Source organism: Callospermophilus lateralis, chromosome 1 (assembly GCF_048772815.1).
Source record: "Callospermophilus lateralis isolate mCalLat2 chromosome 1, mCalLat2.hap1, whole genome shotgun sequence".
NCBI lineage: Eukaryota > Metazoa > Chordata > Mammalia > Rodentia > Sciuridae > Callospermophilus > Callospermophilus lateralis.
In genome coordinates, this window is record NC_135305.1 from 117,328,085 (window position 1) to 117,344,821 (window position 16,737).

Genomic DNA, 16,737 nt, shown 5'->3' on the forward strand with positions numbered 1-16,737 from the left:
ACTGGAGTAGCCCAAGAAGTGCTGAGGCCCAGGACTGGCTTACTGAGTCCCCTCTCTCCAGGCCTGGAGACAGGGATATGATTAATCAGCGACAAAAGCAGAAACAAGCAGAAAAATGTAATCAGCTTGGGAAGGGCAGGGCCGGGCAGGGCTATGGCAATCAGCTTTCCTGCTGGGACCTTTGGCTGATTGGACCCAAGCGGGCAGGGAGATAGTTCTGCTGGGGGCTTCACAGATAAGACCTAGACTGAGGCCAACCCAGGTCAGAAGGTCATCATCCTGTATACACCCAGGCCTCTCCCAGCCCAAGGACTTGCACATCTGGCCCCACCTGCCCATGGGCTCTTGCCCCTTCCCCCTCCCCTGCCAGTTCACAACCAAGGCATACACAAGTGACCAACACTCCTAACACTCATCCATCTACACGTAGATGGAAAACACATGTACGAACACCCGGTGGCACATGTACACTTTGAGAAAAAAGATATAAGCATGCACATGCTGCTCCCTCAAACACTTGCCACCCCCCACCCCCACCCCCACACGCACACATGCTCTGGGTCTAGGGAAGCCCTGCATGCACATTAGGTGTGACTTGCAGCCTCTTGAACACACAGGCCCTCACATCAGACCCCACAGGCTTGAAGCCCCATCTCTGTCCCTCCCTGGCCCTGAGGCCATGAGACAGACCAGGGCTCCCCATTTGCAAATGGAGTGACAGAAGCTCGGGAAGGATCCAGGACTGGGGCCCCATTCTGGGGAACAAGGTCAGCTGCTAGTGTCAGCCACAGGACAAGGAAACCTGCCCCAGACCTGTCCCCTTCTCCTGCCTGCTGCCCACATTCCATGACCTTGGTCAACGTCCTTCTCTCAGCCTCAGTTTCCCTACCTTGAGCTTCTCCTGGCACCAACACCAGGTTACTTCTTGAGGAACCAGGCATCTGGGACTAACCTCACCTTTCTGGATCTCTGGTCCTCAGTTTCCAGGTCTCAGCTCCTGGGGGAGGAGGGGCAGGGACTGTGGGGGAAGGTGGGTCAAGGGGTTCGAAGGAAGGGCCCCATCCTAATTCACCCCCATCCTGGTCCTGGTGGCTGCGAATGTGGGGTGTGGGAGACGAGAAATCTGAGGGAGACCTAAGGGAAAAAGGAGAATCCGGGGCCGAAGAGAGGAAGGAGCCCGGGAGGGCTTGGGGCGGCCGCTCAGGGGCCGGCGGCGGGCAGGGGTGGGAGGGGGGAGCGCGGAGGGGGCGGGCAGGCGGCGGGCGGGGGAGGCGGGGAGCGCAGCTAGCGCGGCACAGAGCGAGCGAGCGAGCGAGCAGGAGAGGCGGCGAGAGCCGGAGCGGCTGGCCGGGCGGCCGCGCCGGCGAGCGGACGAGCAAGCGGCGAACAGCGCGGAGCGCGCGGGGCACTGAGGAGCGGGCGCGGCGGGCGCAGCGCGCGGCGGTCGGAGCCGAGAGGCCGGAGCGGCGCCGCCCCCGCCGCCTCTGCGGGGCCCCGGCTGGGAGCCCGAGGAGGGAGGGGGCGGCATGGCCGGGCGGCCCGGGGCGCGGGGGCGTTAGGCCCCTGGAGGGGCGCCCCTAGCCTCGCGCCGCGGTCCTCCGCAGCCGCGCGCCCCGCCCGCTCCAGCCGCCCCGGGGGCCACCGGCGGCCCATGAGCCCCGGCCTCAAAGTTTGCGGCGGGCGGGCGGGCGCGGAGCCTCCAAGATGCCGTTCCACCCGGTGACGGCGGCGTTGATGTACCGGGGCATCTACACCGTGCCCAACCTGCTGTCGGAGCAGCGCCCCGTGGACATCCCTGAGGACGAGCTGGAGGGTGAGTGAGTGCCCCGTCGGGACCCCTGCCCGCCGGCCCTCCTACCTGTGCGCCCAGGTGAAGCGCCGGCTAGGGGCGCAGCGGGGCGGGGGGCTGTCCGCAGGTACCGGCAACCAAGTGGACCGCTCCAGCGAGCAGCTGCGCGGGAGGCAGGATCGGTTCGCACCCCTGGGCGCCGCGGTGAGGGTAGCCGAGGCGGAGGGGCGGCCCAGCCCCTGGCCGCGTGGTCCCCTGCGCTGCGGAAACTTGCCGGGCCCCGCAGCAGGGTCACCGGGCCGCGCAGCCCGCGGTGACTGTGCGGCAACGCGGTGGACTGGGGTGGGAGTCCGAGCTACGCCCCCCGCGCTGGCCGGGCCAGAGTACCCGCATCCCGATCCCCTCCGCGGCGCCCGCCCGTGGCTCTGCGCTCGCATTGACATTCCTCTCGTGTCGCTTTGAAAATCCAATCTGCTTGGGCAGCCGGAGAAGGGGAGAGGGCGACTGCCCTGCTCTTGCGGGTTGTGGGGCTTCCCCCAGCCCCTTCTGAGGCCGTAGCCCCTTCCCCTCAGCTCTGCGGGGACCCCCCAGCCCGGAGCGCCCAGAAGGCGGCCGGGGAGGCGGTGGCGACAACAAGTGGCCGGATTGGGCGGCTCAGTCGCGATAGCCAAGCTTAGAAGGGAAAGGCAGAGAGGCAAGGACCCAAACCTGCCCCTTACCCTAGTCCCTCGGCCTCTCAGACAGGAATGGGGACCGCAGGCAACTGTCTAGAAGAAATCAGAACAGGCGACCAGAGCTGGGGTCCTCAGAAAGAGTGTTCTGGGGAGCAGTAAGACCCCTAGGGCCTGCCCAACTCTTTCCCTGCTGAGGTGGGGGGAGGTGCTCATGATTCCCCTCCCCCAGACCTCCTGGTGCCCCATATGGAGTGGAGTTGGGGGCTCTTGGCTGATGGGAGTCTTGGCCTCTTAGGATCTGCTTGTCTGCTGCTGGGGGAGGGGCTGAGATCACCTCAAGGATGAGCCTCTCTGGGTATCTTGGGTTGAAGGGTCTCTCAGATCTGGGGTCTCATTAGGGCGGATTAATGTACAACCTAGGGAACAGTGCAGTTAGGGATGGTGGTGGGAAGCCATGAAGGGAGTTCCCTCCAGGTCCCTAAGCTGGAATGGGGCAGATCTTTGGGGAGTCAGACTGGGTCTGGGGAAGATCCAGAGAAGGCAGACACCACCACACTCACTGCACCACAAGACCAGGAGCCACCTGCTCCTCACCAACAACCCCCACAAACCCTTGGGTTCCAGGAAAGCTTTGGAGACCAGGTCTGGGCTCTGGTGCAGGCAGGACAGATGGAGGGACACTGGTTTCCCTGCCCTGGCCTTATCATTCATTCCCAAAGTCCAAGTCCCACCCCCTCTAGACCAAATCCCATGGTTCAGAGCTTCCTCCAGGGCCTGGGAAAAGGAGGGGACATGATGAGGGGCAAGAGGGCAAAGGAAGGGGCATAGGCCATCTTTTTCCCATCTTCATTCCTTCCTGCCTTGGGCCAACCAGACCTCCTGCCAGTTTCCCCCTCCAGAGACCCTCATACTGGTCATTTCCTCCTGGTCACTCAAACAGGGGGCCACATGCTTCCCCACACCCCAGGCAGCTTCTACTTCATTCCCTTCCCTTGCTCCAAGCACCTCCAACATGACCCTGGCACCCCAGCTCTAAGCCTCATTGGGTCCCTCCTTCCCTGATCCTCAATCCTGGAGTGCATGCTCTGAGAGAATCAGAGAGCAGGCTGGGATGCAGGGGTGAGTGGGCCACAGGGTGGGCAGTCCAGGGGCAAGGAGGCTGCAGGCTCCCCTTGGGCCACCTAGCCGACATGTTGGCAGGAGCCCAGCAGCGTTAGTCACCATCACACCAAACACTCCCTGCTTCTCTCCCGCCCCCTTCTCCTGGGCCAGCAAAGGGGCCCTAGTGCAGGGGGCACCTGAAGGGCAGGGACCTCCCTGAAGCCCTCGGGTGGAGGGCATGGGACCAGCAGATGCCAGGGTGGCCCTGGGCCATCTCCTGGCCTGCGGGCATCTACAGATGAAGACACAAAGACTGACCGACCCCCTTCTCTGCTGCAGGAACCTCAGAAACCCTCAGAAGGTCCTGGGCTCCTTGCAGGGGTCCTTGAATGCCAGGGCAGGGTAAAGAGAGTGGCCATCCCTGGCACCGATCCCTTTTCTGCTGCCTCTTTAGTGCTCCACTGGTGCTCCTTCCCTGGGACTGTATGGATAAGACCCAGGCCCTCGGCTGGGAGGAGGCCCTCCGTGGGGGAGCCACATGTGCCAGGAAGAGGGAGCCAGGCAGACTGGGATGAAACACTGCAGTTTGTGCCTGCCTTCACTGAAATCCAGGGGGCAGTCAGTCTGTGTGGGGAGGAAGATGAGGAAAGGAGACGGGGAGGGCAGCCTTAGGATGAAGGCTTCCCAGCCAGATAAAGCTAAGTTCAGATCTCTGCACCCTTTGCTCATGGAGTGACCTTGGACAATCTCTTGCTTCTCTCAGCCTTGGTTTCCCGGTATGTAAGGAGGGGGTTGGTATTGCTCTCCCGGGGGATCCTGCAGGTAGAGGATGCATTGAAAGTACTCAGGACAAGGCCTGGCAGTGTGTCAGGGGGTCCCACCATCACAGCAGGGGAGATTGAGGAGGGGACACTGGAGGAATATAAGCCTGGAGTGTGTCGTGTCCGTGAGGCGGGGCTGTAGGGTGTTCAAGAAACTGGGTGAGGAAGGCAAGCTGGGGGGCTAGGTCTGGCAGAGGCACTTGGGAACCTGTGGCCCTGGGGAACTCTGGATGGCAGTTGATAGGGTAGGGGCATGGCTGGGCAGAGCTGGCCTGGGGCCTATGCAGCCCCACTGAGGGAATGGGAAGAGCTCCGTCACATTCCCTCTGTATGACACACTATGGCTGCGAAGAACCCCCGTTCTGCCAGGCACCCACAGCAGAGGCCTCCAGGGGTCCCAAGGCATCAGTGGGCTTGAGCACCTGAGGGTGGGAATGAAATAGCTGCAAGCCATCACCCTTTCTGGCCAGAGACAGGAGAAAAGAGTATGTAGGCAGGGAGATGTCCACCGGGGCAGGGTTTTGAGGTTGTCCAGGAAGACAGTGAAGGCTGCATTGAGAATGGCCAAGTGGAGACCTTCTGGGGAGGAGGAGCCTGGGTAGTCTCCTTTCTGCCTCTGGTCCCTGCAACCTGAGCCCAGCAGCCGCCTCTGCACAGGCCAAAAACTCAGGGAGGCTGAAGAGGTGGGGCGCAGGGCCAATGCCGCGGAAATGACAGCCTCTGCAGAGGATGGACACTGCCCCTTCCAGTGACCTCCATTCCGTGCCCCTTCTCTGGACTCGGGCTCTCTTGACAGAGCGCTGGTGGCCTTTGGGGCCTGCTAGGGACTCAGGCCCTGACATAACTCCACAGGTTAGGGAGGGGGCTGGGGGATGTTAGCCTGGGGTGTCAGATGGGGTACAATGTTAGCCTGGAAACCCGGTGGCCCTGCCAGTCCATTCCTGAGCCAGGCATCCCCATGCCAAGATGGAGCACAGCAGGTTTACCCTGGCCTCATGCGGCAGAAAGGGAGCAAGGCTTTCGGGGAAATGTGCTGGGCTGTGATATGTTGATGGCACGCAGTGATTGGGAGTCATGACATCTATGCCTCTCAGGGACCACCTACTCCTTATTCCGCCCCCTACACACACGGAGGCCAGGCCTCAGCCATCAGGCAGGAGTCTCATCCCCATTTCACAGACCAGGCACCTGAGGCTCTGAGAGGGAAGTGCCTTGCCCAAGTCACCTGACTTGGAACAGCAGAGCCAGAACCTAAGCTCAGGCCTTGGGTCCTGGCCCCAGCAGTGGGCAGACCAGCCTGGCATCCCAAGTTCTCCCTCTCCTTCTGGCTCTACCATCTGGGACAGTCTGATTTACAGCCAGGCCTGGCCAGCACTTATACGCTTGATTTTCTTGCTTAATCATCCCAGAAAGTCCCATTGTACAGGTGAGCAAACTCAAGGTCACCCAGCCAGGGTAGAGGAGGTTGGGTTTTGAACCTGGGTCTGTGTGATATCAGGATGCCTCCCTGACCAAGGAAGGTGGAGCCTGAACTGAGTCTGTGTGGGCACAGGGGCTTAATGGGGTGGCGGGGCTCCCGGACTGTGGTTCGAACTGGTTGTGCAGTGAAGGGTGGGTGAAGGGACACGTAGATGGGGAGGTGGAAGGCTGTGGATTTACCTAATGGCCTTGGGAGGTCAGTCCTGCCTGAGACATGGCCCTGGGACCTGCTGGGCTGCCTCAGAGCCTCTTGTCCGCCTGCCTTCCTTCCACTGCCTGTGCTCCTGTGTGGTGCCTTTCCTCAGGGTCTCCAGGGAAAGGAGTTGGGTTCCAGTTGAGGCAGCTCTGGCAAGGTGGAAGGAACATCCGGGAACTTAGCTCACGGGAGGGATGAAGGGGGCTGCCTCTGCAACTTTCAGTGTCCAGGGCTTTGCCAGCCCACCCTGAGATGCCCAACGAAGCCTGTAGAGAGGGGGAGACCAAAGACTTGGAGAGACATGGTACCCGATGCTGGGTCCCCGTGCCCCAATCAAGTCCCTGGGTCAGCGGCCAGAGGGTGGTCCTCCACCTCTGCCTTTGCTCCATTTCCCTCTTCTGTGGATGGCTCACAGGGTGGGTGAGGGTGCTGCTCTTTGAAGGCTGGGCAAGGGGACAGGTGGCCTCCTCAGCCTCCCTTCCTGCTTCTTCCCATTGCTGACTGTTAGGGGACTCCGAGTGACGGCCTCACGTCGAGCGGTGCATGAATTTCTGCTCAGCTGCTTTCTCTGTGTACCCCCGTGGGTGGGTCCCCACATCAGTTATTCAGTTTTATCATTCATCCAGCAAATGTTTATGTTTGAGTGACAGGCCCTGTCTCAGGTCATGGGGATAAGTCATGAATAAGATCCCCTGATCCCTGCTCTTACAGCAGTCATAGTTCACCGTTCAGTGTGGGGGAAGAGCAGGTCTGTGGGGCCCCAGAGGAGAGCCAAGGTCAGGCAGGGGCAGGGAGGGCATCAGGGAGATGGACTGTCCAGGCTGAGAACTGGGGCTGCATGGGAGGTGGCAATGGGGAGAGGAAGAGTGTTCCAGGTAAAAGGAGCTGCATGTTCCAAACCTGGAGATAGAGCAGTGCTGGTGTCCAGGCCTGAGAGGGGCCCCTGGGGGCTAGAGTTCTGTACTTGGAATGGCCAGAGCCTAGGGCTGGGTTGGCACTGGCTAGAAACCCACATGTGTTTGTGTGTGTGCGTATTTGCCTCCATCTCTACCCAGAGACTCCCAGGCTCTTCAGAGTGAGCCCTTGTGGGTGCCATGCCTGTTACACAGCTCTGGTCAGGGGAAGCACACTGCTTCCTTGGTGGCTTAGGAAAATGCTTGGTGGGAGTTGGCCTAGAGTTTCCAGAGTCTAAAGTTTGCAGAAACCCTGGGCCTGGCCCAAATCTCTCAGCTCAGCCGTTTCCCTAGCTTCAGATTCTCAGCTTTCCTTGAAATGTACCTAGGCAACTCGGGGGGCTTCCCTGTGTTTGTCTCAGACATACTTGTGAGACTCTGACCTCAGCTCAAACCACCTGGTTGTAAGCCATGGCTCCTGGTCTGGGGTAGAACCAACAGGCTGAGCTGGGCTCCCCTGTCCCCCAGAGACCAAGGAATAACCCCAAAGTGTAGGATTCTTAAAGCAGTTTTAGGATTCACAGACCCCGGCATTAAGTCCTGGATCAGCCTGTCCAGAAGCTGGCTGCCCAGCCTCTTCAGGACTCAGTGTCTAGGTGGGGAGCATGGGGGCATTCCTTTGTCTCTAAGGAGTTCAACTCTGCATGCCGAAATCCCACCCATGGGACAATTTAGGCAAAGTCCATCAGGCTGCTAAGTGAAGAAAGATCTCCAGGGAACTGGAGCTAGTGGACTGAGATTTGTCCCCCAGAGGGGCCCTCTTGGGGCTGTGATAATTAAATAAGCAGAGGGGGAACAAAGGTGAGAAATTAGGACCCCATTCACAGTTCCTGGATGTCATCCTCGCATCATTCCACCCATTTTGCTATGGGTGAGACTGAGGCCAGTCCAAGGTCATACTCTGCAAGTGTGTTGTTCCCCAACTAAGTGACCCAGGTTCTCAGGCCTCAGTTTTTCCCTCTGTGCAATGCGGAGGAGACTCCCACATCTGATCTAGCATGAGCCTGGTGGGGCCCCTCCACCCCACCTCTGTCTTCCCCCAAACTGGTAGGCAGTATGTGCCCAGCTGGGAGCCCATTAGCTGGAGCTGCTGCCGCCTCATATGGCTGTCATTAGCGAGTGCTGGCCAGTGGTAAGGAGCTGAGTCTTGGGAGATAGCTCAGGAGGTGGGGATGAAGGAGAGAGAGAGATGGAAGGGGTGGGAATGAGAGGAGAAGCCCTGGCCTGGCAAGCCTGGCATCCTCCCTGTACCTACCACACGGGGGCGTCGTGAGCTCATCAGGAGAGGCTCTGGGAGCCTGGCATGCTCAGACTCCAGGGGACAGCCCCCGCAAAGGGCCAGGTACCCCTTTGCAGCCTGGCTCAGCCTGCCCAGAGACCCCAGAATACAGCACCACTAGTGAACCCTTGGGCCATCCTGTGACTGTTTCTCACCAGATCTGCAGATTTTGGGTTGGTTGGATCCCAGGGGTCTGTTGGGGACAAGGTTGAGGTTCCAGACTACTCTGCTCCCCCCACAGAGATCCGCGAGGCCTTCAAGGTGTTTGACCGTGATGGCAATGGCTTCATCTCCAAGCAGGAGCTGGGTACGGCCATGCGCTCCCTGGGCTACATGCCCAACGAGGTGGAGCTGGAGGTTATCATCCAACGACTGGACATGGATGGTGAGCACTGGCCCTTTCACCTGGGCCCCAGGGATGGGGGAGGGTCTGGGGCCTGAGTCACTGAGGCTTAGTCTACCCTGGGCCTCTTGTTTCCCCTACTCCAAGCCACCCCAAAGTCTGTTGCAGGTTGTAGCCAGATCTGGCCCCATTTCTCACCCTGGAGAATTGAGGCCAAATAGCCCTAGCCGCATGCAGGCCTCAAAGACTGCTCTTCTCATCTCACTCTGTAGACTGAGAAATGTGGAAAATGGAGTGTTTATAATAAATATATCCCCAGCTTCCACCATCCCAAACAAAATCATTGAGTTGTTTTTACCACTTGACATTTTATTAAGGAAAAATTCATGAGAAAGACCAATAATGCCAAGTCCCCTCTGCTTCATCCTACCAGAGACCTCAAGAGAGCAGGTCACCCCCTCCTGAGCCTCATTTCCTGCCTATATGGTGGAGGCGATGTCTGGCCCTGTACCCGCCCTGGTCAGCAACAGGGTGCTGGGGAGCCCTGGATGGTTTTGTGTAAACTGAGTGAACTCTGGGGCCACCTGCTGCTCTCCACCTCCACCCTCCCCCGTGGGGCCTCATCCCACTTGGTGGTCTCCACATTAGCCCAGAGTGTGGCATGTTAGGTGCCCCTGAAATTGACTCAAGACTTAAAAAGGGCACTTGCCAGATATGCCAGGACTCCATCCCAAGTCCCAAAGGAGGGCAGGAACTGCCCTGCTGGCCCCAGCTAGGTTTCAGCCTGACAATCTGATTGGACCTGTGCCCACTCTAGGTGATGGCCAGGTAGATTTTGAGGAGTTTGTGACCCTCCTGGGACCCAAGCTTTCCACCTCGGGGATCCCAGAGAAGTTCCATGGCACTGACTTTGACACTGTCTTCTGGAAGGTATGGCCTGGTTGGTTGGGACTCAGGGCTTTGGAGAGACTTAGGGGTTTGTAAAGGGGAGATGACCACTCCAGGCTTCTGTCTGCTGCATGTCTTCTCTACTGGGGGGCCATGGGCTCACTGGGAGAGGCAGGTGTCTGTCAAGGATGCCGTAGGAATGAAGCAAGAGTTTCCAGTTCTTCAGAATCTGGAGGACCGTTCCTGGGTTTTTGTGACTGCAGGGTGTTGGGTGGGGTGGTGGCCAGAGCACTGTTCCTCCCCCTGCCCCAAGTGCGACATGCAGAAGCTGACGGTGGATGAGCTGAAGCGGCTGCTCTACGACACCTTCTGTGAGCACCTGTCCATGAAGGACATCGAGAACATCATCATGACAGAGGAGGAGAGTCACCTGGGCACAGCCGAGGAGTGCCCTGTGGATGTGGAAAGTGAGTGACAGGCCCCTGGGACAGCTCAGCCACTTGAGCAGAAGGACATACCAGGGGTTTGCAGAGAGGGGCTGGCGGGGGTAGGGGGTGGTTTCCTGTGTGTCCCAAGCTTTGTGTCCCTGTGTTCCCATGGGTTGAGACTGCGTGCCAAAGTGTAGGCAGCTTCTGATTCTACCGCTTTGTGTCTCCTCCTCTCTGCTCCCTGGTGCTCCCTGTGGGTGGCCGCAGCCTGCTCCAACCAGCAGATCCGCCAGACGTGTGTCCGCAAGAGTCTGATATGCGCCTTTGCCATTGCCTTCATCATCAGTGTCATGCTCATTGCAGCCAACCAAGTGCTGCGCAGCGGCATGAAATAAGTGCCACCTGGGCACCTGGTCTGGCACGTGCAGTGCTGGGCCCACTCCACACCCACCACCACCTGCAGCCCTTCTCCCTCAGCTGGCTCTGGACCAATATCCTGTGTATTTCCGGGCCTGGATGTCTGGTGACCCCCACCCCTCTCACCCCATGGCCCTTGCATGGAGCTGTGGCTAGGCTGCGGAGAACCTGGTGGTGGCCCCGAGGACGGCCCCCGGCCCCTACACCATGCCCGTACCCCTACCTAGCCTGTATGTAGCGCTAACTCTTCCTGCTGTCCAGGGGCTCCTGGGAAATGAGGGCCTTGTACAGGAACCCCAGGACCCAGCCACTGCTGTGGTCCCTGTGCCCAGAGAGGGCACCTGCCTACCCCAGCTCTAATCCCTGAGGTTTTCCAGAGCTATGGGCAGGGTGGAGGAGGTGGGGGCAGAAAGCCTCCTCTAGAGAAGGAAACAAGGCTGGGTCTCTAGAGTCCTTTCCTCTGACCCAAACTAGCCCTCCTCCCCCATGTACCTGCTAGGGCCTGAGCCTGCCCATTTCACAGGTGAGGAGCCTGAGGCTCAGAGGGACAGATTTGGCCTCAGGTTTTCCTCAGGGACTTTCAGGAAGGGCACAAGCTCATAGTAGGATGGGGCATCTGAGATGGCCCTGAGGCCCCTGAATTTCTGCTCCCAACCCATCCTAGCAAAGGCCCAGTGACCAAGGGTATCCTGTTCCCCAGCAAAGAAGTCAGAGCTGTAGTCCAGCTTAGGAAGGGAACAGAGCTGGGGCCAGGAGGCCTCAACTGGCCTGAGCAGCCTGTGTGATCTCCCCATTGGCCTGGGTACTCCTCCTGGCAGACCTTGGGAGGGCCCCGGGCCAGCTCTTGGGTGGAGGAGCTGGCATAGTTCAGCTCTGTCAGTGCCAGGAGGTGTGACCAAGCTATTCTCCCAAACCCAGGGCCCGCCTTCTGCTCCCTCCTCCCTCCATTCTTCTGCACCCTCAAGGCCAGAGACCCAGCTACTGTCCCTGCCCCAAATATGCCATCCCAAACCTGTGGCACTAGCTCAGCATGGGAAGATGCAGGGGCTGCAAATTCTGCTAGGGCTGGGATGGCAGATGGAGTCCTTGTGCTCCTCTCCCCAGCCTTGGGGCCACTTATCACCTGGGCGACGAGGGAGCCACACTGGCACACCCTTTGCCTGGCTGAACTGAGCCTCTGCTGGTCTCTGTTGAAGAAGGGCTGAGAGGACAGATCATCCTGGAGATCTTGTCTCATCCCAGCCCTGCCTGTCCCCTGGAAAGGGTTGGAAGGAGGAGCTGAGAACACCGGTTTAGGGAAGCACAGCCAGACCAAGGGAGGCTTTCTCTATATACACCTGCAAGTTTTCTCCGTCTTCTCAAGACATCCCAGGAGGGCGGGTGGGTGAAGTAGAGGGTGAAGCTGCCCAGCACAGACTGGGACCAGGGCTGCAGCTGGTATGGGGGGCTTTTGAGCCTCTGGGAGACCAGGCCTACAGTCTCAGAGGCTCTGGGGACATAACAGACAGAGGGCTCGGCCTCCCCAGTAGGAGCAATTGTCTTTATTGTGACAGATAAGCGCTGACCAGGAAGGAGATGAGCAGGGGCAAGGGGCTCAACCCCACTGCACTCTTGGCTGCAGGGGCCACCCCCCGGGTGGGGGTGCCCTCAGGGATGGAGGCAGCTCCTGGACTGGCGGCCAGCCTATGGGGTACTGGAAGACAGTGGGTCTGATGGGTTCAGCCCTGGAGAGAAGGAGAAAGAGAATTAGAGCAGGTGCAACTGAGGCCTGGGTTGGAGCACAGCCCAGATCCAGCTCTCCCTCCCACCATCCTGGCTAGGGAGGGTCAGCTGCCTGCATGGCCCTTCTGGAAACAGAGACTTGAAAACACACAGACCCTTAGAGGCAGCAACCTCCTCTCCAGGAACTGAGCCCAAGGAAACAGTGAGGTTGTAGACAGATATTGAGCTACAAGAATGGCTTTGAGAAAAACAAAAATAACCTTAGTGTCCACCTGTGGGGGACTGATTAAATACATATGCACGTCCAGTGAAGAATGCTATGCAGCCTGTGTAAAAATTAAGGCAGACATATATGCACTGATGAAGAGAGACATACTATGTAAGTAGGGAAAAAAGCAGCTTATAAAATAATGTATATAGCATGATACTATTTTTGTTTAAAGATATATAACATATATAAATGCATAAAAAAACCTGGAAGACACAGCAAAATGTTAACTGGTTCTATCTGAGTGGTGTAATTATGGGTGTTTTTTTTTTACTTCTTTATACTTTCCAAAAGTTTTGCGAGCACGCAAGTCTTTGAAATCCGAAAAAAATATTGTCTAAAATGTTTTAAAAAGCCTCATTTCTCATGCTACTCACTGTCCTTAACATTCACCTCTCCCAAGCCACCACCCCAGGGCCCATGGGAAGTGCCATCAATGGAAAGGCATCTTCTGTGCCCAACCTGTGGTACCCTGACCTACAGGAGCTGACTGAGGCCGATGGAGGCAGCCTCCCCCCACCCTTTCAACTATGCCACATTCAGACCTGTCCATATAGGACCTCCCTCAGGCTACAAAGCACTTTGAATTCACCTGGGAGCTCTGTATTGTCTCCTCGGGCTTGCAGTGCTCAGATGGTAAAGACTGGGGTAGGAATGGCACTTTTTTACCCCAGTGCCCAGAGCCAGGCCTGACATACAGAGGCGACACAGTAACTGTGCTGAATGACACAGTTATTCAGCTATACCAAGAGCTCTTACTGACTAGGCACTATTGTGGACCAGAGACCAGGGCCTAGAGAGACCTCAAGAATCTCACATGAACCCTGTTTTTCAGATGAGACAACTGAGGTGCAAGGAGTCCTCACTTGTCCAGGTGACACAGGGGATGGAGGACGAAGGGCTAGAATGCAATTCAGACATTTCCCCCTGCCCCTTCAGTTGCCTTTGTTCTAGCCACACCCCACCCCACCCCACCTCATGCCCTAGCCTACATGAAAGGTGAGCTCTGGAAGCTTCCAACAGGCTTGGGGACCCAGCGGCCAGCCCTCTGCAGAAAGAGAAGGGCCTGGGTTTTCTGTGAGAGGTCTGGACAGGTCTCAGGCGTCCGAGGTGGAGGCAGGGGTGGGGGGCTGTGCTCAGCAGCCCTGAGAGTTTGCCTCTCCCCACCCACTCAGCTTACCCTTCTCTGGGCCTGACTGGTAGTACATGGTCAAGGACTTCTGGGAGCCCTAACTACAGCCTCTAGGATTCCCATTGTGAGAGGAACAGGGATATCCCCTACTCAATGGGCTGCTGCCTGCTGGAAAGCACAGAAAGCAGCTCTTGACATGATTTATGGTGCTGGGGAAATTTCATAAACAGAAGGTTGAGGGTGGAGGAGGCCACAACTGCTGGAGCTGGAACTCTCTATGGAGTCACAGTGACAGTAGAGCTCCCCAAGGGGCTGTGATCCTGGGAAGCCCCAGCCTCTAAGCCTCAGGCCCTTCCTCTAGCAAATGGGGCACATTTCCAGGCAACTAGGACCCAGCTACTGGGTTCAAGGCTCAGTCCAGTGTCCCTGCCTGCCCTGAGGCACCCAACAGAGAAAGGGCAACCCCTGAGTCTGCTCACAGATACTGGGGCCTTGCTAGGGCCCCAGATGTGCCAGGCCCTGGGCCTTACAGCCCATACCTGCAGCCCTGGCACAGAGTAGATAGACGCAGGTACACGTGGGGTAGGACTCTACTTGAGGCTTCCAGCATGGCCTGTTTGCCCTGTGTGTAGGACAGAAGCAGCTCCTTGGCAAATCCCCCGCTGTGGTCCTTACCAAAAGGAAATAGAGTCTTTTGGAGGTGGATGGGCCAGAACAGTAGCTGTGGCCCAGAGAGGGGTATGTAGGGGAGATTAAGAGGGATAAAGTCACAATCAGAAGAGCCAACAATGGGAAGCAGGGCCGAGCATTGAACTGGCTGGGGATTAGTCTGTGTGTCTAAGGCCAGCGGCTCCCTCCCTCTGCCACTGTCTGCTTTTGGCAGATCCCTCAGGGTCAGTCTGTTGAGGGAATGAGCAAAAATGACACCAGGCTGCACCTTCAAGGAGCCTCTGTGTCTCCATGTTGACAAGGAAAGTTGGCTCAGCTCACTTGTGTGTTGTGGGGGTTCTGCTCAGTCTGCAGGTCTATATGGTCCCAGGTGGGTCAGGCAGTCATCTGTTTCCCAGGAAGGAAACAGACACCCAAAGAGGAAAAGGGGGCTACCTAAAGTCCTCAGGCTGGTCCCCACACATTAATACCCAGGTAACAGGCATCTAGGCTGGCCACACTGCTCCCCTAAATGCACACACATATAGTCACCATGCCCTGGGATACCCACACTTGTTCAAGATTGGGAAGGGGAGCTGATGCTAGAAGAGGCCACGTCTTAGAGTGCTAAAGCTCACAGCTGGTGGGGTTGGCAGAGGCAGTTTTAGGCAGAGGAAACAGCATGCATGGGGTTCCCAGAAATCACAAATGACTGTCCATCTAAGAGGCTGCTAAAGAGTCCATTGTGACTGACAGGCTAGGTATGACAGGTGATCAGGTGACCCCATGAGTCTGGTAGCCAGCAGGGAGATTCCCTTAGGCCCTGTGAACTAGGTTGTGGAGTCCAGGCCCTCCCAAAGTGGAGGTGGACTTGGGAGGGGTTAAGCAGGGGAGGCCCAGGGCCAGAGTGTGTTTTGGAAGCTGGCTGGGGCTATAATATGGAGAATGAACTGGAAGAGCTCAGGGGAGGGGAGAGACCTAGGAGAGGGCTGTTATGGCCAGCTAGGAGAGCCACAATAGGACAACCCAGAGACTGGAATCTAATTCCCTACAACCCCACAGGAGGGGTTCATGGATGCAGAAGCACAGCCCCAATGAGCAGAGGTGTCATGTTTTCCAAAACTACCCTGTAGGGAGAGGACTAAGGGAGACCAAGGTAGCAATGGCAACAGCAAGAATAAAAGGTCACCTCCTTTCCAACAACTCTTTTTTCTTAAGGCTGTACAGGTCTGTTCTGCCCAAAGAATGATTCATATTGGCTTGAAGCCTTCAGGAGGCAGGTGAACAGGTGGGGAAGGGGCAGGGAATGTTTGTGGAGAAAGCAGATCTCTTGGAAGTGCCCAGGTTGATAGGCCAGAGGGAAAGTGACCTGGCAGAGCAGTTTAGACCCTGCTCCCCAGAGCCCAAGGTGGGTCCCAGTTGCAGGCACCATTCCAAAAACTGCTACTGCCATATTAGCAGCTCCAATCCAGCTAGACTGGAGACCACAGGGTCTTCCTGGATCCTCCTCACAGCCCTAAGAGGTATCCAGGGTATAACTAACTCCCAGGAGACACCACGGGGCAAAAGCAGGGCCATAAGTGGCCAGGACAACATGAGGTTGGGAGGAACTCATTCATATGGGACCAGTTCCAAGGAGTGGTGCAGAGCAGAGACTGAACTGAAGTGATCTCAGGAACATGGGGATCCCCAGAACTCCCTAGTCAGACCAACCCTCCACCACATGAGCAGAAGTAACTTGGCATTCAGGATCTGGATTCCTGGAAGATGGCTGGTAACAACAGGGGGCACCCAGATGACCAAAGTCACAATCCCTTCAGATGGGTCCAAAAGGCAGGGATGGCATACTCCAACATTTGAGTTTTGTCCAACTATATAGTTTTAAGGTAGGGGTATACTGGGCACATATTTAGAATAAAGGTAAAATACAAAGTTAACTTTAAAAGACCTTAATCATCTCTTTCCACTGGACCAAGAAATTTGCCTTCACCTTCTGGCACAGCCCCGAGGGAAGTCCATGGACTTCTCTGACCAGACCCTCTTGGCTCAGGTCAGGCCGTCATCCCATGAGACCATACCACAGAGCAACTAGGGCCTGAAGTGCTACTGCAAGATGGGGAATCAAGGTGGCCCAGGGTAGGGCAACTTGCACACAGTCATGTGCAGCTCACAAGCACACCCCTTGGTCCCCTTTTGTACCCTCTCTTCCTCCCATTTCCTCCCCCTCTCCATTACTGGCAGCGGGGAGCTCAGGAGCCCTGGACTTTGGCTGTGATGCTAGGTGGCTGCGGAGGCCCCTGCCTGTCCCTGTGCTTCTCTGTGTTAATGTATAGTGTGGGCTGTGTCTGAGAGGGGAGGGTCTGAGATGGCATGCAGCCACATTTGAGGGTCCCTGGCCCAGCATGCTCCTTGTATGAGAAGTTCCTGTCCATTTTTGAGCATTCTGAGTGCTCAGGCCACTCCCCCTTAGGGAGGCGTGGGAGAATGATGATGTCATGCCCCTGTACAGTCCCTGCTCTGCCTATTCCTAGCTGTGTGCCCTTGAGCAAGTTGAACGTCTCCATGAGCCTCAGTTTCCCATCTGTGGGGCCCTAGGACA

At 57.4% G+C, this 16,737-nt stretch overlaps 2 protein-coding genes across 4 annotated transcripts in view; one reads left to right on the forward strand and one right to left on the reverse strand.

The window, feature by feature from the left end:
* The first annotated feature begins 1,704 nt into the window (after positions 1-1,704).
* Cabp7 (calcium binding protein 7) lies at positions 1,705-10,346 on the forward strand. Its single transcript, XM_076837441.2, has 5 exons — positions 1,705-1,813; positions 8,534-8,677; positions 9,453-9,565; positions 9,837-9,990; positions 10,219-10,346. The coding sequence occupies exons 1-5, from the start codon at positions 1,705-1,707 to the stop codon at positions 10,344-10,346; spliced, it is 648 nt and encodes a 215-aa protein (XP_076693556.1).
* Positions 10,347-11,890: 1,544 nt separating this feature from the next.
* Positions 11,891-16,737, reverse strand: part of Zmat5 (zinc finger matrin-type 5) — a 30,199-nt gene continuing 25,352 nt past the window's right edge. For all 3 annotated transcript variants that reach the window (XM_076865214.2, XM_076865232.2, XM_076865223.2), the window contains one exon: positions 11,891-12,092. In XM_076865214.2, coding sequence (XP_076721329.1) covers positions 11,963-12,092 — 130 coding nt within the window. In that variant the 3' untranslated portion in view covers positions 11,891-11,962. The remainder of the gene's footprint in view (positions 12,093-16,737) is intronic.

Excerpts from the sequence above, each read along its gene's own strand:
- Cabp7 (XM_076837441.2), top strand. The coding sequence starts at position 1,705 with ATGCCGTTCCACCCGGTGACGGCGGCGTTGATGTACCGGGGCATCTAC. Across the intron at positions 8,678-9,452 it reads CCAACGACTGGACATGGATG|GTGATGGCCAGGTAGATTTT; the intron begins GTGAGCACTGGC and ends TGCCCACTCTAG. Across the intron at positions 9,566-9,836 it reads TTGACACTGTCTTCTGGAAG|TGCGACATGCAGAAGCTGAC; the intron begins GTATGGCCTGGT and ends CCCTGCCCCAAG.